Here is a 26,901-nt window from a genome sequence, read left to right as displayed (position 1 = left end):
TAAACATAAAACTGCTCAACAAAATGTCTGCAACAGCTGAATGGGATCACTGATGTAATGAGATTATCCCACATGTCTAGTCAGCATTTACTCAATTATCGACTATGCCTACACTTTCAAACCTAAGAGACTGAAATCATCCATTCATTAGCCTGAACGGACCTTTCTTCCCTAACATTCACTCTCCGCCAACCAAACTTCTAACTATCTAACACAGGGGTCCCCAAACACAGGGGGCCAGTTCACTGTCCCTCAGACTGTTGGAGGGCCGGAATATAAAAAAAACTATGAACAAATCCCTATGCACACTGCACATATCTCATTTTAAAGTAAAAAAACAAAACGGAAACAAATTCAATATTTAAAATAAAGAACAAGTAAATTTAAATCAACAAATTGACCAGAATTTCAATGGGAACTATGGGCCTGCTTTTGGCTAATGAGATGGTAAATGTCCGGTTCCATATTTGTCACTGCTAGCCATAACAAGTGATATGATGCGCTTCCAGAGCCGTGACGTGTGCACCCTGCGTCACCGGAATTAGTACTGTATGTACTTGAGTGACACCGCGCTTTGTGGCGCTGTCACATACAGTACTCCAGGAGCACAGGATGCATCCGCCAATGAAAGAGGTGCCCCTTCCAAAAGTGCGGCAGGGGCCTGATAAATGGCCACAGGGGGCCGCATGTGGCCTGCAGTTTGGGGACCCCTGATCTAACACAACATGTCATAGTCAGCTCAGTATTGTCACCGACATATTGAGGCAGTTGTCATTTATGACTCTGCTGTCATTCCTCACTCTCCCTATATCGCAGGGGTCAGGAACCTATGACTCACAAGCCAGATGTGGCTCTTTTGATGGCTGCATCTGGCTTGCAGACAAATCTTTAATAAAAAAAAATAACGTTAAAAATATAAAACATTCTCATGTATTACAATCCATTCATTTCCTACCACTCATGTTCATGATTCCAGGTGGCTGGAGCCAATCACAGCTGTCCTCTGGGACAACACCAAATTTTTATTGGATAATGCTTAACGTACACAGGTCGTTGTGAGGTCAGGAAGTAAAACTTCCCTCCTTTTAATCAAGTAGCTAGCTCACTGCAGAAACCCTTTTGACAAAGAAGATGGCTAAAAGAAAAAAAGATGAGGAGTATCGTACTTTTCAGCAGGAAAGAACAGAGGAATTCGCCTTTGTGGAGAGAGCAGGTTCTGCAGTGTGTCTAATATGCAATGATAAAATTGCATCAATGAAACGGTCAACTATAAAGCGGCACTTCGACACACATCATACTACATTTGCATCAAAATATCCAGCGGGGGACAACAGGAAGAAAGCATGTCAAGAACTACTGTGCAGAGTGCAAGCTAGTCAGCAGCAACTCGTGTTTGGACCCAACAAGGTGACTGGAATTTGGCTAGCTTTGCTGGTGCTTTAGCAATTGTGAGAAACGGAAAGCCATTCACAGATGGGGAGTATGCCAAAACATTCATGCTTGATGTTGCCAATGAACTTTTTGATGACTTTTCGGATAAAGACAAGATAATCAAACAAATAAAAGACATGCGTCTGTCAGCAAGAACTGTTCATGGGCCCTGGCCGGTTGGCTCAGCGGTAGAGCGTCGCCCCTGGTGGGCGTGCACCCTGGCGGGCGCATGCGGGAGTCTGTCTGACTGTCTCTCCCCGTTTCCAGCTTCAGGGGAAAAAAAAAAAAAAGGAACTGTTCATGATTGTACCATCATGATGGCAAATCAAATTGGGGCAACACAAGTGAAGGACATAATGCAGCACCATTCTTTTCTCTCGCTTTGGATGAGTCAACAGACATAAGCCATTTATCCCAGTTCAGCGTTATTGCAAGGTGTGCTGTCGGTGACATACTATGTGAGGAAAGTCTTGCTGTTTTGCCTATGAAAGAGACAAGAGGGGAGGATTTATTCAAGTCTTTCACTGAGTTTGCTAAAGAAAAAAATCTACCGATGGATAAACTTATTTCGGTGTGTACTGATGGTGCTCCATGCATGGTGGGGAAAAACAGAGGATTCGTAGCACTTCTTCATGAACATGAAAAGAGACCCACCCTAAGTTTTCACTGCATCCTACATCAGGAGGCGCTTTGTACTCTGATGTGTGGCATGCATCTTGGTGAGGTGATGACGCTGGTCATTCGGGTGGTCAACTTTATTGTTGCCCGAGCTTTCAATGATCACCAGTTTAAAACACTGCTGGATGAAGTTGGGAATAATTATCCTGGTCTGCTTCTGCACAGCAATGTGCGTTGGTTGTCAAGAGGGAAGGTGCTCAGCTATTTCGCGAACTTGTCTGAGCTAAATCCAGACTTTTCTTGAAATGAAAAACATTGAGCATCCTGAATTAGCTAACACTGAGCGACTCCTGAAGTTCTACTATCTCGTGGACATGACTGAACATCTGAACCAGCTCAATGTGAAAATGCAAGGCGTTGGAAATACAGTCTTATCCCTTCAACAAGCAGTGTTTGCATTTAAAAACAAGCTGTAACTCTTCATTGCCGACATTGAAACAGGTCGTTTACTACACTTTGAAAAACTGGGAGAGTTTAAAGATGCATACACAGCAAGTGACCCTGCTCAACATCTGGATCTCCAGCAGCTAGCGGTCTTCGCATCTAATCTCATGCAGTCATTCAAAGCATGCTTTGGAGAATTTTGTGAGCACACTCCTCTTTTTAAGCTCATCACCCATCCACACAAGTGTGCAGTGGATAGCGCCGACCTGAGTTACATCCCCGGTGTCTCTGTCAGAGATTTTGAGCTACAAGCTGCTGACCTGAAGGCCTCAGACATGTGGGTGAATAAGTTCAAGTCACTGAATGAAGATTTGGAAAGACTTGCACGACAGCAAGCAGAGTTGGCGAGCAAACACAAGTGGGGAGAAATGAAAAAACTTCAATCCGCGAACCAGCTCATTGTCAAAACTTGGAACGACTTCCCGTCACATACCAATTACATACCACACACTGCAGCATGTGAGTACTGCTGTACTGACAATGTTTCGCTGTACATATGCATGTGAGCAGTCTTTCTCACATCTAAAGAACGTTAAGACCAACCTATAATCACGTGTAATGGATGGAAGTCTTAACACCTGCATGAAGCTTAACCTCACCACGTATCAACCAGACTACAAAGCCATCAGCAAAACCATGCAGCACCAGAAGTCGTATTAATGGTCTGCTGGAGTTCTAGATCTTCATCCCCCCTTGTGTTGCCATGGGGGAGAGAAGGTTACAGAAGCTGCTAGAAAAATATTTCTACATCCTTTTCCTAGTGACTCTGGTCGAGGAAGTCAGCCTGTGTTGCCCAAGCTGCCATCAGAACAATACAAAACAAGGGCCTCTAGTCTTATGGGGCAGCCCCCTTTGAAGACATACAGACAGATTTCACCACGATGCCCAAAAGCCAAGGCTGCAGTACTTACTGATGCAAGTATGCACCCTCTCAGGATGGGTAGAAGCTTATCCTACCCAGACTGAAAGGCCAGAGAAGTGACAAAGGCATTGCTTAGAGAAGTCAGTCCAAGGTTTATACTGCCACTTCAGATAGGCTTGGACAACAGCCCTGCCTTTGTGGATAATGTAGTACAAGAGATGGCTCAAGCCTTAGGCATCACTTGGAAGCTTCATGTGGCATACAGGCCTCAAGAGTTTGGGGAAGGTGGAACGCATGAATAGAACCTTAAATTTAGGGCTCAGCAAGTTATGTCAGGAAACAGATCTTTAATAGGTACAAGCCCTACCTTTAATATTGTTTAAAATCCAGTGCACCCCATCCAAAAACACCAGATATTCACCTTATATGGTATTATACAATAGGCCCCCCCTTATTACCTAGCTTGCTAGGGAGCCCCCTCCCCCCTGGGGAGCTAGGAGAGACAGAGCTACACAGGCAGTTAGAGGCTTTAGGCAGAGTGGTCACAACCATTTCCAACTAGGTTAGAAATGGCTTTGAGTATGTTTGCTCCTGTTCATCCTTTTCCCCCAGGAGATCAAGTGTAGGTCAAAGGATTGAAATCCAACTCTCCTCTGGCCCAAGCGGAAGGGATCCTACACTGTAATCCTGACCACTCCTATGGCTGACAAGGTAGAAGGCATATGCACCTGGACTCAGCACAGCCAGCTTAAGCCTGCGGTCCCTACATAGACACCCTCATGGACAGCACAGATGGACCCCTAACCTTTGTAAGCTGACATTGAAGAAAACCACATGCCCTGCTCCAGTCACAAACCCGGAGCTGGCTGGTCCACACACAGCTGAAGCCTGAGGAACCTCACCGTGAGGCTCCTTATAATTAGACTATGGGGAGGGAGGGAAATTAGGACAGAAGACTGTGAATTATGCAACCATGTCACCAAAGATGGCCAGAGAGTTTCCACCACTCTGATATTCTACAGTTTCTATAAGTGTGAACAAATTCAAAAAGGGACCTATACATATAATCAGATCCAACATTCAATGTGTGACCCAAAAAATGACCAGCTCTATATCTGTTATAACCCTAAAGATGCCCACCACCTCAGCAGTGTTAAAAATAAAAGTAACAGGAGTATATAGTAAGGAAAATAGACAGATAGACCAACAATATAGTCCAAACCAGGGTCAAGGGGAACCCCGATCAGGTTATACTAAGTTTTGATGCATGTGCAGCTACAACTCATTCAGCCAGAGGATGTAGGTCCTTCAGCTAGAAGAAAAGCCATATAGCAAAAGAAACAGCTCATTTTTACTCACCACTACCAAGCTGAGTCTGGATAAAAAATAGTGAGACTTGCCTGACCTGCATTGGCGCAGTGGATAAAAGTATCGACCTGGAACACTGAGGTCGCCGGTTCGAAACCCTGGACTTTCTTGGTCTTGGTCAAGGCACATATGGGAGTTGATGCTTTCTGCTCCTCCCTCCCTTCTCTCTCTCTGTCTCCTCTCTCAAAAATTAATAAATAAAATCTAAAAATAAATAAATAAAAATAATAAAATCCTTTTTCCTCTAAAAAAAAAAAGTGAGACTCCAGTTTGAAAGAGGCTCTGGAGTCTCAAAGGGGGTAATGAGGGAAGAGGACTAGAAGGAGTCACTGAATAGTTTGAAAAAACTAACCCTAGTTATGAATAAAGCCCTTTCTCAGCTCCCTGAAATACCTTGCAACACAGCCAAGAAAAACGGGATATGAGAACAGTCAAAAACAAACAGTTCGAACCTCATCTCATACTTCCACCCCTCCTGGAGACACAAAAGTCAGGTAGGCCTGCAAACAAAGAAGTCAAAAGAAATCAGGCACTTGTCATATGTAAGCTAAAGCTGTAAAGGTATATAAGACTTAGAAAAGCTAAGTTCAGGGAGCTTGTGCTTTGTCCTTTTTGGGTCATGCTGCTCCGCCGGCTAAACAGACCCCCCCTTCCTCCACACTTGTCTGAGTGTCTCTGTCCTCCTTTGTTTCCTGCAACACTTACTAGTGGTGAAGGGATACCACTTGAAGGGTCCATACTAAAGTCTAAGACTAAGCCCACCCCCAAATGGGGGCCTCTTCTCTTTTTAATTAAAGCAGTAGATTCAATTACTTTAGGAAGTCTCAACAGATTCGGTAACTGGTGCTGTCCCATTTCCTTGGAGGAAAATTCATCACAAAGAAATCTTGTGTAATCCCTATCAAAAGAGAATAAGAAAAATTTGAAATCGAAAACAGTAGTTTTCATTTAAGAGTGTAATAATTAATCATCTCTCATTAAAGAAAAACCATAACGCAAATAGTTTGACCTAAAATTTCTCAGTTGCTTGAAATGCCATCCCGTAGACCCTTTTTTCAAACTAACTTTTTATTTAAGATAGTTGTAGATTCCCATGTAGTTAAGATATGTATATAATACAGAAAGATCTCTCGTACCATGTACCCGATTTCCCCAGCAGTAACATCTTGCTAAACCATAGTACACTATCACAATCAGATACTGATACGGTTGGAATACAAACATTTCCTTCCGCATAAAAATCCCTCTTGTTCTTTTATAGCCAAACTCCACTCCATTCCCCCTTCTGTAACCCTTGCAACCACTAATCTTTTTCTATTTTTGTAACTTTGTCATTACAATATTGTTAATTAAATAAAATACAATATGTAACCTTTGAGATGGGGTGTGTTCACCTAGGATTATCTCTGGCAATTCATCCTGCTCTAAAACCTTTTAATTTGTACAGCTGATGAAGCATAATTACAACCTAGTAAACAAAGACCTTGGCTTCACTGATGACTTACTCTAAAGAGCACTAAAAATTAACCTTCACTTTCCCCTGTGATACCTGTTTTCCTGCCACTGTGAAGACCTAGACGTTCTTGTCAAACCGTTTTACCACCAAGACTGTTTTACACATTAAAATTAGAAACATTTATGCTTCTGTGGCCATAAAGTTTTGTGAACCTTGTCTCCAAAAAAACATGGCTAGTTAAGCGAGTTCAAAAAATCATCATCATTATTATTAATCATTACAGATATTTACAAATTTATAATGAGTTTCCTGAGTTTTTTCCACTTAGAAATATGGCTTTGCTCTCTCATACTACCAAAAAGCAAACACGGAAAAAAAAAACCTTTCTGGAATTTCTGTTGTTTGAAAAAGCAACCTTCATGTTGTTTTAACCACTGCAGAGAAGAAATACATGTGTCTGTCAGCTCCAAAATATCAAAAACCACAAATTAATTGGTTTGTTGTTCTAATTTCTCCTTCAGTGCATTTAGGATATTGTTTATAATCATTCTAATTGAAAGGGTCAAGCTTTTCTCTCCCCCAACTGGAAGATGACCGGCAGCTAAATCAGTTTCTCAGAGCGCTCTGTCCTTGGTGACACCAAGGACAGAGTGCTCTAAGAAACTACATAGATAAGCCCTTCGAGCATCAACTGCTTTCCCACTCTTACTCCTATTAAAGGAGCTCTCTATGTCTTGGCCGCATGAACAATGCTACAATGAATGTGGGGCTGCATGTGTCTTTACATACCAATGTTTTTGAGTTTTGGGGGTATATACCCAGTAGACGGATTGCTGGGTTATATTATAGTTCTATTCTTAATTTTTTAAGGAACCACCATACTTTCCTCCATGATGATAGTACACTTTACATTCCCACCAACAGTGAATGAGGATTCATTTCAACCAAAAAGCCCTTCAACAGAGGATTGGATAAAGAAGATGTAGTACATATATATAATACTATGGAATACTACTCAGCCATAAGAAATGATGACAGTGACATTTACAACATGGATGGACCTTAACAACATTATACTGAGTGAAATACGTAAATCAGAAAAAACTTAAGAACTGTCTGATTCCATACAGAGGTGGGACACAAAATTGACACTCATGGACAGATAAGAATGCAGTGGTGGCCTGACCAGGTGGTGGCAGAGTAGGTAGAACATTGGACTGGGATGCGGAAGACCCAGGTTCGAGACCCTGAGGTCGCCAGCTTGAGCGCAGGCTCATCTGGTTTGAGCAAAAGCTCACCAGCTTGGACCCAGGGTCACTGGCTCGAGCAAGGGGTTGCTCGATCTGCTGAAGGCCCGCGGTCAAGGCACATATGAGAAAGCAATCAATGAACAACTAAGGTGTCGCAAAGAAACACTGATGATTGATGCTTCTCATCTCTCTTCGTTCCTGTCTGTCCCTGTCTATCCTTCTCTCTGACTCTCTCTCTGTCCCTTAAAAAAAATTAAATTTAATTTAAAAAAAAAAAAAAAAGAATGCAGTGGTGAAGAAAACAAGCAAATCAAGACTTCAAAGGAGGCTCCACTAGAAAAGCCAAATCTGACAGCAGATTACAAACAACAGTTGATGCCAACCCAAGACCTAAAAATAACACAACTAAAAATTGGAGGCAGACAACACCAACCCTAGACTCAGCCAGCACTACAAACAACACATCCAAACAAAGGGGGTATACACAGACATAATGGGAAGACACAGAAGTGCAATCCAAATGAATCAACAAAAGAAACTCCCAGGAAATAAACTCAGTGATATGGAAATAAACAAACTACAGGATGCAGAGTTTAAACTAAGGATTATTAGAATGCTGAAAGATCTTAGAACAACAATGGACATAATGAGAACATAAAGAGATTACAGGCATCAAAAAGGACATTGAAATAATAAAGTCAGAAATGACAAATATAATATCAGAAATGAAGACTACACTAAAAGCAATTAAATGCAGGCTGGATAAACCAGAGGATCAAATCAGCAATTTAGAAACAAGATAAATGAAAACATGGAAATGGAGCAGCAAAAAACAAAAAAGAGGCTGAAAAAAATCTGAGGAAAATCTAAGAGAGCTCTGTGACAACCTAAAGAGAAACGACATCAGCATCATAGGGGTTCCTGAAGAAGAGGAGAAACAACAAGGGACAGAGACTTTGTTCAATCAAATCATAGCTGAAACTTCTTGAAATTGATGCAGAAAAAAGTCACACAAGATCAAGAAGCACAAAGAACTCCATTAAAGACAAACCCAAAGAAATCTACACCAAGACACATCATAATTAAAATACCAAAGCTAAGAGATAAACAGAAAATATTAAAAGCTGCTAGAGAAAAAAAGACTATCACCTACAAAGGAGCCCCCATAAGGATGACATCTGACTTCTCAACAAAAACACTTGAGGCCAGAAGGGAATGGCAAGACATATACAAAGTAATTCAGGAAAGAACCTACAACCGGTAAGGGTATAGTTTAAAACTGAAGGTGCGGCCTGACCTGTGGTGGCGCAGTGGATAAAACGTCGACCTGGAAATGCTGAGGTCGTGGGTTCAAAACCCTGGGCTTGCCTGGTCAAGGCACATATGGGAGTTGATGCTTTCTGCTCCTCCCCTCTTTCTCTCTCTTTCTTCTCTCTCCCTCTCTCTCTCCTTTCTAAAAATGAATAAATAAAAACAAAACCAATAAAATTGAAGGTGCAATAAAAAGCTTCCAAGACAAAAAACCTCAAGGAATTCATTACAACCAAACCAATGCTGCAGGAAATGTTAAGGGACCTGTTGTAAACACGACAAAGAGGGAAAAGAATATAGTAAAAGAGGGATACAGCTTTAAAGAATAAAATGGCAACAAAAAACTACGTATCAATAATAACCCTAGCCCTGGCCGGTTGGCTCAGCGGTAGAGCGTCGGCCTAGCGTGCAGAGGACCCGGGTTCGATTCCCAGCCAGGACACACAGGAGAAGTGCCCATTTGCTTCTCCACCTCTCCGCCTTCCTCTCTGTCTCTCTCTTTCCCTCCCACAGCCAAGGCTCTATTGGAGCAAAGATGGCCCGGGCACTGGGGATGGCTCTGTGGCCTCTGCCTCAGGCGCTAGAGTGGCTCTGGTCGCAACATGGCGACGCCCAGGATGGGCAGAGCATCACCCCCTGGTGGGCAGAGCGTCACCCCATGGTGGGCATGCCGGGTGGATCCCGGTCGGGCGCATGCGGGAGTCTGTCTGACTGTCTCTCCCTGTTTACAGCCTCAGAAAAAAAAAATGCAAAAAAATAAAATAAAATAATAATAATAACCCTAAATGTAAATGGATTAAATGATCCAATCAAAAGACATAGGGAAGCTGCATGGATAAGTAAACATATGTATGGGATAAGGACCCATACATATGCTGTATACAAGAGACTCACCTCAAAACAAAAGATATGCATAGATTGAAGGTAAAAGGATGAAAAAAAATATTTCATGCAAATGGAAATGAAAAGAAAAGCTGAGGTAGCGATACTTATATCAGACAAAATGGACTTTAAAACAAAGGCTATAGTAAGAGATAAAGAAGGTCACTATATAATGATAAAGGGAGCAATCCAACAGGAAGATATAACCATTATAAATATCCATGCACCTAATATAGGAGCATTTAAACATAAAAGCAGACTGATGGATATAAAGGGTGAGATCAACAATACTATAATAGTAGGGGATTTCAATACCCCACTAACATCACTAGATAGATCTTGAAGAATGAAAATTAGCAAAGACACAGCAGACTTAAAGGACACACTAGATCAACTGGATTTAATAAATATCTTCAGAATCTTTCACCCTAAAGCAGCAGAATATACATTCTTTTCAAGTGCTCATGGTACATTCTCTAGGATAGACTACATGTTATGGCACAAAAGAGGTCTAACAAATTTAAGAAGATTGAAATCATATCAAGAACTTTCTCTGATCACAATGGCATGAAATAATAAAGATCAGAGCAGAAATAAATGACACAGAGGCTAAAAAAACAATACAGAGGATCAATGAAACCAAGAGCCGGTTCTTTGAAAGGGTAAACAAGATCGATGAACCCTTAACCAGACTCACCAAGAAAAAAAGAGAGGACTCAAATAAATAAAATTAGAAATGAGAGCGGAGAAATAACAACTGACACAACAGAAATACAAAGGACTGTAAGAAAATACTATGAAGAACTGTATGCCAAAAAATTAGACAACCTAGGAGAAATGGACAAATTCCTTGAAACATATAATCTTTCAAAAATCAATCTGGAAGAATCAGAAAACCTAAACAGACCAATTATAACAAATGAGATTGAAACAGTTATCAAAAAAATTCCCAACAAACAAAAGCCCTGGGCCACTTGGCATCACAGGTGAATTCCACCAACTATTCCAAGAAGAACTAACTCCTATCCTTCTCAAGCTACTTCAAAATATTCAAGATGAAGGAAGATTTCCAAGCTCCTTTTATGAGGCGAGCATTATTCTGATTCCAAAACCAGGCAAAGACAACACAAAGAAAGAAAATTATAGGCCAATATCCCTGATGAATTTCGATACTAAAATCCTCAACAAAGTATTAGCAAACTGGATCCAGCAATACATGAAAAAAATCATACACCATGATCAAGTGGGATTTATTCTGGGGAGGTAAGGATGGTACAATATTCATAAAGCAATCAATGTGATTCATCACATAAAAGGAGAAAAATCCATAGATGCAGAAAAACCATTTGATAAAAACCAGCACCCATTTATGATCAAAAATCTCAGCAAAGTGGGAATACAGAAAACATATCTCAACATGATAAAGGCCATCTATGACAAACCCACTGCCAACATCATACTCAATGGCCAAAAATTAAAAGCTATCCCCTTAAGATCAGGAAAAAGGCAGGGGTGCTCCTTTCACCACTCTTATTCAACATAGTTCTGGAAGTCCTAGCCACAGCAGTCAGACAACAAGAAGAGATAAAAGGCATCCAAATTGGAAAAGAAGAAGTAAAACTATCATTATTTGCAGATGATATGATACTGTATATAAAAAACCCTAAAGTCTCAGTCAAAAAACTATTGGAACTGATAAATGAATTCAGCAAAGTGGTAGGGTATAAAATTAATACACAAAAATCAGAGGCATATTTATATACCAATAATGAACTGTCAGAAAGAGAAATTAAGGAAACAATCTCTTTCATTATTGCAACAACAACAACAAAAGTACCTAGGAGTGGCCCTGGCCGGTTGGCTCAGTGGTAGAGCGTCGGCCTGGCGTGCGGAAGTCCTGGGCTCGATTCCCGGCCGGGGCACACAGGAGAGGCGCCCATCTGCTTCTCCACCCCTCCCCCTCTCCTTCCTCTCTCTCTCTCTTCCCCTCCCGCAGCTGAGGCTCCATTGGAGCAAAAGATGGCCTGGGCACTGGGGATGGCTCCTTGGCCTCTGCCCCAGGCGCTAGAGTGGCTCTGGTCGCGACAGAGCGATGCCCCAGATGGGCAGAGCTTCGCCCCCTGGTGGGCGTGCCGGGTGGATCCCGGTCGGTCGCATGCGGGAGTTTGTCTGACTGCCTCCCCATTTCCAGCTTCAGAAAAATACAAAAAAAAAAAAAAGTACCTAGGAGTAAATTTAACCAAGGAGGTAAAAGACTTGTATTCGGAAAATTATAAAATATTAATAAAAGAAATCAAGGAAGATACAAATAAGTGAAAGCGTATACCGTATTCATGGTTAGGAAGAATAAACATTAAAATGTCTATATTACCCAAAGCAATTTATAAATTCAATGCAATACCAATGAAAGTACCAATGACATACTTCAAAGATATAGAATATATATTCCAAAAATTTTTATGGAATCATAAAAGAACACGAACAGCCTCAGCAATCTTGAAAAAGAAGAATAAAGTGGGAGGTATCACACTTCCTGATATCAAGTTATACTACAAGGCCACTGTATTCAAAACAGCTTGGTACTGGCATAAGAACAGGCATATAGATCAATGGAACAGAACAGAGAACCCAGAAATAAACCCACACCTTTATGGACAACTGATATTTGACAAAGGAGGTAAGATTATACAATGGAGTAAAGACAGCCTTTTCAACAAATGGTATTGGGAAAATTGGACAGCTACCTTCAAAAAAATAAAACTAGACCACCAACTTACACCATTCACAAAAAGAAACTGAAAATGGATAAAAGTCTTAAATGTAAATCATGAAACCATAAGCATCTTAAAAGAAAACATAAACAATAAGCTCACTGACACCTCTCGCAGCAATATACTATTTGCTGATTTATCTCCAAGGGCAAGTGAAATAAAAGACAGGATAAACAATGGGACTATATCAAACTAAAAAGCTTTTGCACAGCTAAAGACAATATGAACAGAATAAAAAGACAACCCACACAATGTGTGAACATATTCTACAATATGGCTGATACGGGGTTAATAATCAAAATTTATAAAGAATTTGTAAAACTCAACACCAGGAAGACAAACAATCCAATCAAAAAATGGGCAAAAGAAATGAATAGACACTTCTCCAAAGAGGACACACAGATGGCCAATAGACAGATGAAAAAATGTTCAACATCACTAATCATTAGAGAAATGCAAATTAAAACCACAATGAGGTAACACCTCACACCAGTCAGAATGGCACATAAAGAAAATCAAATAAAAGGTGACAGAGGACGATTTGCTTCTGGGTGATGGCCTGACCTGTGGTGGCACAGTGGATCAAGTATCGACCTGGAATGCTGAGGTCGCCAGTTCAAACCCCTAGGCTTGCCTGGTCAAGGCATATATGGGAGTAGATGCTTCCTGTTCCTCCCTTTTATCTCTCTCTCTCTCTCTCTTTCTCTCTCTCTCTTCTAAAATGAATAAATAAATAACAATAATTAAAGAAAAAAGATCAGAGCAGAAATAAATGACATTGACTTTGGGTGTTGGTATACAACATAATCAAATGTCAAAATGACCTGGAGCCTGACCTGTGGTGGTGCAATGGATAAAGCGTCGACCTGGAAATGCTGAGGTCGCGGGTTCAAAACCCTGGGCTTGCCTGGTCAAGGCACATATGGGAGTTGATGCTTCCAGCTCCTCCCCACCTTCTCTCTCTCTGTCTCTCCTCTCTCTCTCTCTCTCTGTCTCTCCCTTTCCTCTCTAAAAAAAATGAATAAATAAAAATAAATAAAAAAAGTTATAACCAACTTTTATTAAAAAAAAAAAAAAATGACCTGAAGATGTTTTCTCTAAATCTATGTACTCAAGTTGACCAATGTCACCCGTTAAAATTAATTGTCTAAATAAATTTTTTTTTTAAAAAAAGGAGCTCTCTAAGCAGTACTAGTAATGGCTGAGACCTTTTTAGCTTTAGCCCATCTGCACCAAGATGTTAACAATAAACTTTGTTATCCCCATTGGGCCTTAACAATAGAATCCCATCACAGAATAACTATTTGAAAAGATAAAATCCAGACCAGATAACTCCTTACCATTTTCAAAAACAGAAACCAAATAGGCTCATCTCACAACTAACAAACCTACAACACAAAAGATCAAGCTTCAAATAATGAAAGGCTCTGAAACCTGCTGGCATGTTTATTAAATGAAGCCTAAAATCCACTCATCATTTAACCAGATTCACAGTACTCTGTTAGTGATACAAATTGTTAAGCAAATCAAAATACATTAGTCACCAGTCAAAAGATTTCTACATGAAACACACACTGTTAAGTTCCTTAGATACATATAAAGAAATAGAGATAGAGGGAGAGATAGAAATAGGGAAGAGGAGGAGCAAAAAGAGATCGAGATGGAAGACAAACCTCCCTAGCAGTTCCTTCAAATATTTGTGTACCTTAATAAATTGTGGAGAAAAGTAACAACATTATTTAAACACTTAAGTAATTACTTGTCCAGTAAAAAATAAAATAACAGATGAATTTCAACTTTTTCTTTTCTTTTTTTCTTAATTGAGAGCAGGGGAGGCAGAGCGACAGACTCCCACATGCACCTCAACTGGGATCCACCCAGCAGCAAGCCCCCTTGGGCCAATGATCTGCCATAGGATGCTCTGCCCATCTAAGGCGTCCTGGCTGCACAACCCAGTGATTTTTAGGGGCTGAGGCCAAGGCCCGACAGCCAGGGGCCAACTCACTCCAGCCAATTAGCCATGGCTGCAGGAAGAGCTGGGAAGAAAGGAATAGGGAGGGGAGGGAGAGAGAGGGAGGAGGGTTGGGAAAGAGAGGCAGAGGGGGAAGAGAGGGGTGAGGAAGCAGATGGTCCCTCTCCTTTGTGCCCTGACCAGAATTGAACCTGGGACATTCACATACCAGGATGACTCTCTACCACTGAGCCAACCCCAACAGGGCTGAATTTCAACTTTCTTAATTAGCCTTACTACATATACATATGTGTACACACACATACATGCACATACCCCTTTAAGACTGACTTCCTTATCACAACTTTGATTCACCACTCCTATTCCTCCTTGGAGAAGGGTTCTAAGGCTAACACCAATGTTTCATTTACACCCTGGAGGTTAACCAGGATAACAGTCCACACATTAATCCCTGGTATTAGCTCACTGACACAGCTTTGTCTCCACCATCCAAGAGAAAACTAGAGGACGGAGACCCATCTCATTCATATTTGTATGCCCCACAGTGCTCGGGTCTACAAAATCTGTAACCCTCTTGGTAGTCAAAGGATTAAAAAACTTGCTGTACCTCACTACATAATACACAAGAGTTAGCTACTGACATTACTGAAAAAGACTATTACAATAAAAGTAAGGCCACTCAGTCCCATAAAAGAGGCCTAAAGTTTAAAAGAAATTATTCTGGAAAAGATAAAATCAGAGGTTAACAAACACATATTTCTATAACGGGCCAAACACTGCTGGAAATATTGTGGCTTGTCAGGCCGAGAAGCGATATGCACAACCCTTAAGCCAATTATTCTCCCTGAACGCAGTGGTGGGATTCAGCCTGTTCACACCAGTTCAGCAGAAGCCATACCTCACTTTTTGTTGTGTTCGGCAACCGGTTGGGTTCTAAGATGGGCGCCTGGGCAGCCGCCCAATGTGGAAATCACAAATTGACATTCCTTACTCTTTGTGTGTGTGTATTTTTCTGAAGCTGTAAACAGGGAGAGACAGTCAGACAGACTCCCGCATGCGCCCCACCGGGATCCACCCGGCACGCCCACCAGGGGCGAAGCTCTGCCCACCAGGGGGCGATGCTCTGCCCCTCCGGGGCGTCACTCTGTCACGACCAGAGCCACTCTAGCGCCTGGGGCAGAGGCCAAGGAGCGATCCCCAGAGCCAGGCATTCTTTGCTCCAATGGAGCCTGGGCTACCGGCTACCGGCTACCGGAGGGGAAGAGAGACACAGAGAGGAAGGAGAGGGGGAGGGGTGGAGAAGCAGATGGGCGCTTCTCCTGTGTGCCCTGGCCAGGAATCGAACCCGGGACTTCTGCACGCCAGGCCGATGCTCTACCACTGAGCCAACCGGCCAGGGCCTCCTTACTCTTTTGTAATGTTCACCTGCATAACAGTGTATTCTAAGCGCCCGTAGTAATGTTCATTACATCCATAGGTGTAAAAAACTGCAAGTGAGGATGCCAACCAAGAAACAATATGCAAATATCTTAAATAACAGTTTTATTTTTTGTCAGGTACTATTTAACATTTTTTCATTGATATTTTAAAACTCTCTTATAATCTAGTTTTGTGTAGCTTTTATTATTATTAAAGAATTAAATGCATGAAATAATAAACTGCCTTTCGGCATATCGTTTTTGAATACTTAAAACGGTCATTAGGGCAGAAAATCGTTTCTGAATACTTAAAACGGTCATTTGGGCAGAAAACCAGTTGTTAAATTATATGAATCCCACTACTGCCTGAAAATCTAGTAAGTTACTTGTCTGCCGGCCCCTTGATACGATTATAATGATAACATAAATATGTATTTCTAAAGGCCTAAGGAAAGTTTCTGAGTTGAATAAAAAAATGTGCTGCCCCCAAACTTCTAAAACCCAGACAGAAATGGCTGCCGTGGCGGAAAATAGGCTCAGAACGGGAAAATGGCCTCAGAAGTAAGCATAAACGTTCTTGCAAGGCGCCTCCGGCCAGGCCCGGCCCTCTGCCTCACTTACTCTCAGCAGCGGTGCGACGCCGATCACCGTCTCAGCCGTCGCCAGGGCCGCCCAGGGGCCTCCGTCCTGCGTTTGCACCTCAAAATTCTCAGCAAGACGGCGAAAACTCGTTCTTTTTGCAAGAAGTCGGTCCCGGGAACTGCTTTCGCATTCCAGGCAAAAGCGCGGGAAAACACAGGAGGCGGGACTTAAAGACCGCTCGGGTGTCAAGTTCTCCTGCAGCGAAGCACTGAGGTACGCGGGGAAGCCACGCCCCCCTCCTCTGCCGAGAGACGCGCACCTGGAAACCGCCTCAACTATTGGTTAATAAGCCACCAGTCTTGGAGGACGCGAGACCTAGTAGACCGTAGCGCCTCCCTTCGCCCACCGAAGCGGAGCTGAGACGCCCTAGTAAAACTACTAATCCCAAAAGGCAACGCGCGCTCTGCTCTAAGCCGGCGGGAAATCTGAACCAACAAGGCTGGACTGGAGTGGGCGGGATCAGAAGAACTACGGGGAAGGATTGTGAAACCCGAGTTTAAATCACAGGAGAAGATCGCAAGTTACGGCAAGTAGGAGAGTCTTCCCTTCTCTAGCCGCCCACGTCAGCCCGGCCGGCCGTCTTAGAGACGGCCTCCGCTCCGAGGCGCGGATCTGAAGTGACAGCCGGAGCTCAGAATTATTATTGTTTATTTGTAAGTATCCTGTTTTGTTTGAACTCGGGCAGGTGCAGCCTGCGCGGGACACGCCAGGAGGATGGCTCAGATGGGACGCGGGGATCATTCCTCCGATTCCCGGGTCTTGACAGGGTGGGGGCTAACCGAGAGCCGGGGTAGAGTGGAGTGCGGCCAGGTCTGCGCTCCGATCCCTCCCTCCGTGTGACCCCCGAAAGGGGGAGAGCCCTTAACTAGAGAGCTAATTTGGCAAAGTTTGGTTCGTAAAGAAGAGGAAGCAGAAAAGGGATAGTTTCCCAGGCATCCAGGCAAAACTGGCCTTTTTTTTTTTAAGGTTAAATTTTGAAGTTTTTAATTAAGGAATTTAAAAACTGAACTTAAATCTAAGTTTTAAAAAGTGACATCGTAAGGTAATTTCTCTAAAATATTTTATAATGACAATAAAACACAGAGTTGAGTATTATGAGTTACTGTTCATAATACTTACGAAATGGAACAAGAATTTGTAGAAATTATTTTCCGGCAATTAACTCTTTTAGTGGCCCATACCTGTAGTTTGGGTTGTCCACTATTATGGGAAACTATTTTCAGGAAAGATTATCATTTTCAGCATCCTAGTTATTGCAGTTAATTTCCTGATTAAAGTCATTTATAAAGATTAAATTTTTCCTTTTAGAGAAGGAAAGTAATTTTTAAATCAAATTGATTCTTATTAGAAATAGAAATATTAAAGATGTCACTTGACCAGGCTAGAAGCCTTCATCTTGGAGAAATAGCTCTTATTTCCTTTTTATTTACGTGATATAATGTCACTTGTTGAACTCTTCTTACTGTGAGAATATTCAAGTTGCTTAAATATGGGTGTGATTATTTCACGATAAAGAGTGAATGTGGTATATTTCTTGGTTGGTTGCTTGGTTAATTGGTTAGTTGGTGTTTTAAGGGACCATTACTGCTTTTTCTGTGGCCGCAGAATAAAACATTCCTCTATCATACTAGTATCTTTAGAAGGTTGGTATAAGCGAACATGTTGGGAGAGGAAAGTACAATAATCCAGGTGCCAAGTTGGGCACTGGTGCAGTTCCTCGAAACCTCAGGCAGCATGTGGAGCCAGCACTCCAAAACAGAGTGCCAGGGACTGAGATGGCATCAGGGACGTTGCAGCAGCGCTAGCTCTGGACATCTCATTGCTAGACACACGTTAAGTGTAATTGTAATACCTCTGCTCCCCCATAACCAGTATTCACATCTTGTTTATAGCCGTGCTGAACTGAAGTCAAGGACATTAACTACATGTGTGCTGGTGAAGCAACATTTTGAGTAGTGGAGAAGGCCTGGGTTGACTTTGCATGGGATCCCCCTGCACCTTTATTCCTTCCGCCCCTCTTTCTGCTGATGGAGAGATTTTGTCTACTTGTAAAGGAGACATGCTTTACAAGTTGGAGCACGCTGATGTCATGACACTTCTGGCTCAGAGATAGGACAGAATAATCAGATCACTTTCCAGTGTGCCAGAATGACTCTTTTTCCAAGAACTGTTCCTGAGCCAGTGGTCCACTGGCACTATTTCCATTTGCTAGAGGGGATCAAACCCCTCCATGAGAATGTAATAATTCCTCCTGTGTCTGTGTTATGTGCACATGTTCAGACTAAACTAAGAGTAGTCAACCTTTTTTTTTTTTTTTTTTTTTAATTGTCAACGTTTTTATAAAAACCGCCCACTTTGCAGTGCTGGTCAACCTGGTCCCTACCGCCCACTAGTGGGTGTTCCAGCTTTCATGGTGAGCCAATCGTGGCGCCGTTTTGTTGCTCCGCTACCCGCCCACCATGAAAGCTGGAACGCCCACTAGTGGGCGGTAGGGATCAGGTTGACCAGCACTGCAAAGTGGGCGGTTTTTATAAAAAGGTTGACTACCCCTGGCGGACCTCTTCTATGAACAGGGATGATTGCCCAGCCTTAACTGATTAGACCCTCTCAGGTTCATTTCCCTGTAAACAGAGATTTAAAATAAAAAATGTCAGCGAGGCAGAAGCTAATGTGAACATTTGAAAACTTAGACCTGCAAACTAGCAAGCAGCTGTCATTTACCTTTACTTAACTCTACACCCTCCCATCCCCCCCCCCAAGCCCCGTGCTTCCCATCACTTTGGCCCTAAGTGATCCTAAAAAACCACTGATCAATTAAACGGAAGTTACATTTTTCTTACTGGTCCATTTGGTGTAAACTCTTAGGAGAGATGCTTTTCATTTCTAGTTGATTACACTTCAGGAGTGGGGGAAAACGAGTTGTGTTATTTCAGTTCTAGTGCTGAACTCAGGTCTGAACTCCTTTCTAAGAGTTGTTTCTTAATTGCTGATTTATAGCACCCACCACCTTTTGCCTCGTGTATGCCTCTCTGTTTCCCTCTTTTCTCTCTGGGTCTCTGGAAAGAAAGGTTTGTCAATAATACAGTGAAATATTGCAGTCAGATGCAGATCCGTAAGGAGACTCCTCCTTGCAGCGTGCTCCACTCAGCTGCCATTCTTTTATCTGAAGCTCAGATCCCACAGCTCGCAATTATTGTCTTTGACTTCGGTAACAATTATGTTTGAAATGTTTCCAATTACACACAATATTGGAGGCATGTAGCAGCTGCATGCCAAAAAGCATTTCAAAGTGTATTCCAAGGATCCGGCTGTGGTTGCTTTTCATATATATAATATAATATATATATAAAGAACTTTCTTTATATAATATATATATAAAGAAAGTTGCCTTTCATTGCACATGTGGATTTTGTCATCTAAAAAAACCTGTACCCTTAAGTCTTATTACACTATAAAAAAAAACTGAACCCTCCATATTTATAACATAAGAATATTGAGCCTGACCAGGCGGTGGCGCAGGGGATAGAGCGTCGGACTGGGATGCGGAAGACCCAGGTTCGAGACCCCAAAGTCGCCAGCTTGAGCACGGGCTCATCTGGTTTGAGCAAAAGCTCACCAGCTTAGACCCAAGGTTGCTGGCTCAAGCAAGGGGTTACTCGGTCTGCGGAAGGCCTGCAGTCAAGGCACATATGAGAAAGCAATCAATGAACAACTAAAGTGTCGCAATGAAAAACTGATGATTGAACGAAAAACTGATGGTTGATGCTTCTCATCTCTCTCCGTTTCCATCTGTCTGTCCCTATCTATCCCTCTCTCTGACTCTCTTTCTGTCTCTGTAAAAAATAAAAATAAAATTAAAAAAAAGTATTGAGAACAACTCAAATATCCATAAGTATATAAATGATTAGGATTCTTATGTGCTCTTGTTGAATTGAACCCTTTATCATTATAAAAAGAAAGACTTTTATCTCTAGTAACATTCTTTGCTCTGAAGTCTACTTTGGGTTTTTTTTTTGTTTTGTTTTTTCTTATTGATTTTAATTTATTGTGTTTACACAGATTCTAGTGTCGCCCCGAATGCATCCCTCCCTCCCCCATATTCCCCTCAACATCCCCCTTACCCCACTTTCCATAGTGCCCTCCCCCCTTCCGTTTCCAGGTCCATCCATGTTGTCACAAAAGGTAAGATTTCCTTCTTTTTCATGGCCCCATAGTATTCCATTGTATATATGTACCATAGCTTTTTAATCCACTCGTCCTCTGATGGACACTTGGGCTGTTTCCAGATCTTGGCTATCGTGAACAATGCTGCCATAAACATGAGGGTGCATTTCTCCTTTTAAATCAGTGATATGCTGTTCTTGGGATATATTCCTAAAAGTGGGATGGCTGGATCAAAAGGCAGTTCTATTTTTAATTTTTTGAGGAATCTCCATACTGTTTCCACAGTGGCTGCACTAGTCTGCATTCCCACTAGCAGTGCAGGAGAGTTCCCTTTTCTCCACATCCTCGCCAGTGCTTATTATGTGCTGTTTTGTTAATGTGTGCCATTCTGACTGGTGTGAGATAATATCTCATTGTGGTTTTAATTTGCATTTCTCTAATGATTAGTGATGTTGAACATTTTTTTGATATGCCTATTGGCCATCTGATGTCCTCTTTGGAGAAGTGTCTATTCATTTCTTTTGCCCATTTTTTGATTGGATTGTTTGTCTTCCTGGTATTGAGTTTTACAAGTTCTTTATAAATTTTGGTTATTAACCCCTTATCAGATATATTGTCAAATATGTTCTCCCATTGTGTAGGTTGTCTTTTTATTTTGTTAATGGTGTCTTTTGCTGTGCAAAACTTTTTAGTTTCATATAGTCCCATTTGTTCATCCTGTCCTTTATTTCACTTTCCTGTGGAGATAAATCAGCAAAAGTATTGCTACGAGAGATATCGGAGAGTTTACTGCCTATGTTTTCTTCCAAGATATTTATGGTTTCATGACTTACATTTAAGTCTTTTATATATTTTGAGTTTATTTCTGTGATGGGTGTAAGTTGGTGGTCTAATTTCATTTTCTTGCATGTACCTATCCAGTTTTCCCAGCACCATTTATTAAAGAGACTGTCTTCACTCCACTGTATGCTCTTACCTCCTTTGTCAAATATCAATTGTCCATAAAGGTGCAGGTTTATTTCTGCGTTATATGTTCTATTCCATTCATCTATATGCCTGTTCTTAGGCCAAGACCAAGCTGTTTTAAATACAATGGCCTTGTAGTATAATTAGATATCAGGAAGTGTGATACCTCCCACTTTATTCTTCTTTTTCAAGATTGCTGAGGCTATTCATGTTCTTTTTGGGTTCCATATAAATTTTTGGAATATATGTTCTATATCTTTGAAGTATGTCATTGGTATTTTTATTGGTATTGCATTGAATTTATAAATTGCTTTGGGTAATATAGACAATTTAATTATGTCTATTCTTCCTATCCATGAACATGGTATATGCTTCCACTTGTTTGTATCTTCCTTGATTTCTTCTATCAATGTTTTATGATTTGCTTTAATCTCCTTGGTTAAATTTACTTCTAGGTACTTTATTTTTTTTGTTGCAATAGGGAAGGGGATTCTTTCCTTAATTTCTCTTTCTGACCATTCTTTGTTGGTGTATAAAAATGCCTCTGATTTCTGAGTATTAATTTTATATCCTGCCACCTTGCTGAATTCATTTATCAGATCCAGTAGTTTTGTTTTGTTTTTGATTTTTTGTGGCAGAGACAGAGAGTCAGAGAGAGGGAGAGATAGGGACAGACAGACAGGAGGGGAGAAAAATAAGAAACATCCATTCGATCTGACCTGTGGTGGAGCAGTGGATAAAGCATCGACCTGGAATGCTGAGGTTGCCGGTTCGAAACCTGCACTTGCCTGGTCAAAGCACATATGGGAGTTGATGCTTCCTGCTCCTCCCCCCTTTCTCTCTCTCTCTCCTTTCTAAAATGAATAAATAAAAATTAAAAAAAAAAAAGAAACATCCATTCTTTGTTGAGGTTCCTTAGTTGTTCATTGATTGATTTCCATATGTGCCTTGATGGGGGGGGGGGGCTACAGCAGATGGAGTGACCCCTTCATCAAGCCAGCAACCTTGGGCTCAAGCTGGTGAGCCCTGCTCAAACCAGATGAGCCCGCACTCAAGCTGGTGACCTTGGTGTCTTGAACCTGCGTCTTCCACACTCCAGCCCGACACTCCATCCACTGCACCACCACCTGGTTAGGACAGATCCAGTAGTTTTTTGAATGATACTTTAGGGTTTTCTATGTACAGTATCATATCATCAGCAAATAATGATAATTTACTTCTTCTTTTCCAATTTGGATGCCTTTTATTTCTTTTTCTTGTCTGATTGCTGTGGCTAGGACTTCCAGAACTATGTTGAAAAGAGTGGTGAAAGGGGGCACCCCTGCCTTGTTCCTGATCTTAAGGAGATAGCTTTTAATTTTTGCCCATTGAGTATGATGTTGGCTGTAGGTTTGTCATAGATGGCCTTTATCATGTTGAGGTATGTTCCCTGTATTCCCACACTGATGAGAGTTTTGACCAGAAATGGGTGCTAGATTTTATCAAATGCTTTTTCTGCATCTATTGATATCATGTGGTTTTTCTCCTTCCTTTTGTTTATGTGATAAATCACATTGATTGATTTGCCAATATTGTACCAACCTTGCCTCCCCAGAATAAATCCCACTTGATCATGATTTTTTTCATATAGTAATAGCTGAATCCAGTTTGCTAATTTTTTTTTTTTTTTTACAGAGTCAGAGAGAGGGGTAGACAGGGACAGACAGACAGGAACGGAGAGATGAGAAGCATCAATCATTAGTTTTTCATTGCGCATTGCGACACCTTAGTTGTTCATTGATTGCTTTCTCATATATGCCTTGACCGTGGGCCTTCAGCAGACCGAGTAACCCCTTGCTCAAGCCAGCGACCTTGGGTTCAAGCTGGTGAGCTTTTATTCATACCAGATGAACCCTCGCTCAAGCTGGCGACCTTGGGGTCTCGAACCTGGGTCTTCCGCATCCCAGTCCAATGCTCTATCCACTGTGCCACCTCACGGTCAGGCCAGTTTGCTAATATTTTGTTGAGGATTTTTTTTTTCCCGGAAGCTGGAAACAGGGAGACAGACAGACTCCCGCATGCGCCCGACCGGGATCCACCCGGCACGCCCACCAGGGGGCGATGCTCTGCCCATTCGGGGCATCGCTCTTTCGCAACCAGAGCCACTATAGCACCTGGGGCAGAGGCCAAGGAGTCATCCCCAGTGCCCAGGCCACCTTTTGCTCCAATGGAGCCTCGGCTGCAAGAGAGGAAGAGAGAGACAGAGAGGAAGGAGAGGGGTAGGGGTGGAGAAGCAGATGGGTGCCTCTCCTGTGTGCCCTGGCCGAGAATCGAACCCAGGACTTCCGCACGCCAGGCCGACGCTCTACCACTGAGCCAACCGGCCAGGGCCTATTTTGTTGAGGATTTTAACATCTATATTCATCAGGGATATTGGCCTATAATTTTCTTTCTTTGTGTTGTCTTTGCCTGGATTTGGGATCAGAATTATGCTCGCCTCATAAAAGGAGCTTGAGAGTCTTCCTTCATCTTGAATTTTTTGAAATAGCTTGAGAAGGATAGGAGTTAGTTCTTCTTTGAATAGTTGGTGGAATTCACCTGTGAAGCCATGTGGCCCAGGGCTTTTGTTTGTTGGGAGTTTTTTGATAACTGTTTCAATCTCATTTGTTGTAATCGGTGTGTTTAGGTTTTCTGATTCTTCCAGATTGATTTTTGAAAGATTATATGTTTCAAGGAATTTGTCCATTTCTCCTAGGTTGTCTAATTTTTTGGCATACAGTTCTACATAGTATTTTCTTGCAGTCCTTTGTATTTTCATTGTGTCCGTTGTTATTTCTCCACTCTCATTTCTAATTTTATTTATTTGAATCCTCTCTCTTTTTTTCTTGGTGAGTCTGGTTAAAGGTTCATCGATCTTGTTTATGTTTTCAAAGAACCAGCTCTTGGTTTCATTGATCCTCTGTATTGTTTTTTTAGCCTCTATGTCATTTATTTCCACTCTGATCTTTATTATTTTTTTTCTTCTACTACCTCTGTGCTTTACTTGCTGTTCTTTTTCTAGTTCTTTTAGATATAGGGTCGAGTTGTTTATTTGAGCTTTTTCCAGCTTCTTAAGTTATGCCTGTAATGCTATGAACTTCCCTCTCAGTACTACTTTTGCTGTGTCCCATAAATTTTGAATTGTTGTATGCTCATTATCATTCGTTTCTAGGAATTTTTTTTTCTCCTTTGATTTCATTGTTAACCCATTTGTTATTTAGTAACATGCTATTTAGTTTCCAAGTGTTAGAGTATTTTTCAGTTTTTCTGTTGTGGTTGATTTCTAGTTTCATGCCATTGTGATCAGAGAAGATGCTTGATATGATTTCAATTTTCTTAAATATGTTGAGTCCCGTTTTGTGCCCTAACATGTGGTCTATCCTAGAGAATGTACCATGAGCACTTGAAAAGAATGTATATTCTGCTGCACAGTGGATAGAGCTCGGGTCTGGGGCGCAGAGGACCCAGGTTCGGACCCAAGTTTGAAACCGGAAGCTTGGGCTTGAGCATGGGCTCAGTAGCTTGAGCACAGGGTCACTGGCTTGAGTGTGGGATCATAGACATGACCCCATGGTCACTGGCTTGAGCCCAAGGTTGCTGGTTTGAAGCTTAAGGTCACTGGCTTGAGCAAGGGGTCACTGGCTCAGCTGGAGCCCCCAGTCATGGCACATATGAGAAAGCAATAAATGAACAAATAAGGAGCTGCAACGAAAAATTAATGCTTTTCATCTCTCTCCCTTCTATCTTGTCTGTCCCTATCTGTCCCTCTCTCTGTCTATAAAAGAAATAACATTTGTTGAGTGCCTTCAAAGTGCAAATCAAATGTGAGGCTAGATGATTTACATGTTACCCTGATATTTCAACAACAACATACACAAGAGGAGCATTATTGGCCCTATTTTACAGATTAAGAAGCTCAAGTCAAGAAAGTTAAAGTTTTTAAAAGCATTCCCAGAAAGTATCTGGCTCACAGTAGGATCCATTCTGATCTGAAGAGATTAACATTAAACTCTACCTTTTAGGTGGCCTGTGAAGATAATTAACTAAAACATCAAGCTATGCAGAATAACTCCAACATGAACAGCAATTCAGTAGTTTCTGACAGAGAACTGAACTCTGTGGATGCTGAGGAGGAACATAAGGAGAGTCACAATAATTTTGTGGAAAGGCTGCCTTCAGAACTTACTGAAAATATTTTCAGTTACCTGGACTGTCAGAGTTTGGGCAGGGCTTCAATGACCTGCAAGAGCTGGAATTCTAAAATAACAACCGATGACCTGTTATGGAAACCTCATTGCTTGGCTCTAAGACCTGCGTGCGACAGAAAAATTGATGATGATCTAAAAAATGGTTATTCCTTCAGGGTAAGTTTAATTTTGGGGGTCAAAAGTGTTCATAACAATATGGTGGTAGGTTTAAACCAAACTCTACCTTCTGCTTGAAGGAGGTAGGATCTCATACAGAATAACATACAAAGTGTGTTGGCTTTTGAACATAAAGTTAATTATTATTCTTTTTCCTGCAAACCACACCATCTCCCATCCATCCTTTAACACCTTTTAAATCTTAAATTTGGGCATTTTTGTCTATTAACCAGAAGAAAAATGGCTCCTTCTTTTCATTTCACATTATCCAAAACCCCCTGCAAATTCTGTGGCTCACTATACACACACACACACACTCACACACACACACACACATTCACACACACACAAATTTATTAGTATATGTGTATATCGATGTAAATATTTAATCTTTCTAACCCTGTCAATAGCTTCTGTGGTTTCAGATTCACCAAGCAACAACCTACTATATTCTTTGCTGATGGGCTTTTCCTCTTTCAGGAGACATTCCTGAGGAATTACCAGATGAGTAAAGTGAAACGTGCATGGCTAAGTGGCAAATACAGCAACATAACATCTTATAGTGACCTGCCAGAAAACAGTATGTGCGTGATGGATGCAGAAATGTGGGGGGAAATTCTAGATGCACAAATGAAAAGTGATGATGAAAAATCACAACAGATCTGTCACTTGGAAAGATCAAAATCAAAATGATTCTAGGGTATACAAGGGTTACAAAGGGTATACAAAAGTATTCTGGGTTACAAAGGGTATATCTTTATCCATTCATAGTTTTGTTTACCTTTTAAACCAGTGGTTCTCAACCTTTCTAATGCTGTGATCCCGCAATACAGTTCCTCATGTTGCGGTGACCCCAAACCAAAAAATAATTTTGGTGGCTACTTCATAACTGTAATTTTGCTAC

General features: G+C 41.5%; 2 protein-coding genes across 4 annotated transcripts in view; one reads left to right on the top strand and one right to left on the bottom strand.

The window, feature by feature from the left end:
- Nucleotides 1-16,710, bottom strand: part of LOC136330450 (zinc finger BED domain-containing protein 5-like) — a 41,904-nt gene extending 25,194 nt beyond the window's left edge. For all 3 annotated transcript variants that reach the window (XR_010730295.1, XM_066267290.1, XM_066267289.1), the window contains exon 1: nt 16,465-16,710. The gene's annotated coding sequence lies outside the window, so the exon portion shown is untranslated. The remainder of the gene's footprint in view (nt 1-16,464) is intronic.
- A 307-nt stretch (nt 16,711-17,017) lies between these two features.
- LOC136329857 (F-box only protein 48-like) lies at nt 17,018-26,690 on the top strand. Its single transcript, XM_066266470.1, has 3 exons — nt 17,018-17,138; nt 25,656-25,997; nt 26,478-26,690. Exons 2-3 carry the CDS (start codon nt 25,692-25,694, stop codon nt 26,688-26,690), a joined length of 519 nt encoding a protein of 172 aa, XP_066122567.1. The 5' UTR covers nt 17,018-17,138; nt 25,656-25,691.
- The last annotated feature ends 211 nt before the right edge of the window (nt 26,691-26,901 follow it).

This window comes from Saccopteryx bilineata, chromosome 3, assembly GCF_036850765.1.
Source record: "Saccopteryx bilineata isolate mSacBil1 chromosome 3, mSacBil1_pri_phased_curated, whole genome shotgun sequence".
NCBI classification, from domain to species: Eukaryota; Metazoa; Chordata; class Mammalia; order Chiroptera; family Emballonuridae; genus Saccopteryx; species Saccopteryx bilineata.
Note: the sequence above shows the minus strand (reverse complement) of the source record. Positions and strands in the feature narration are given on the sequence as shown.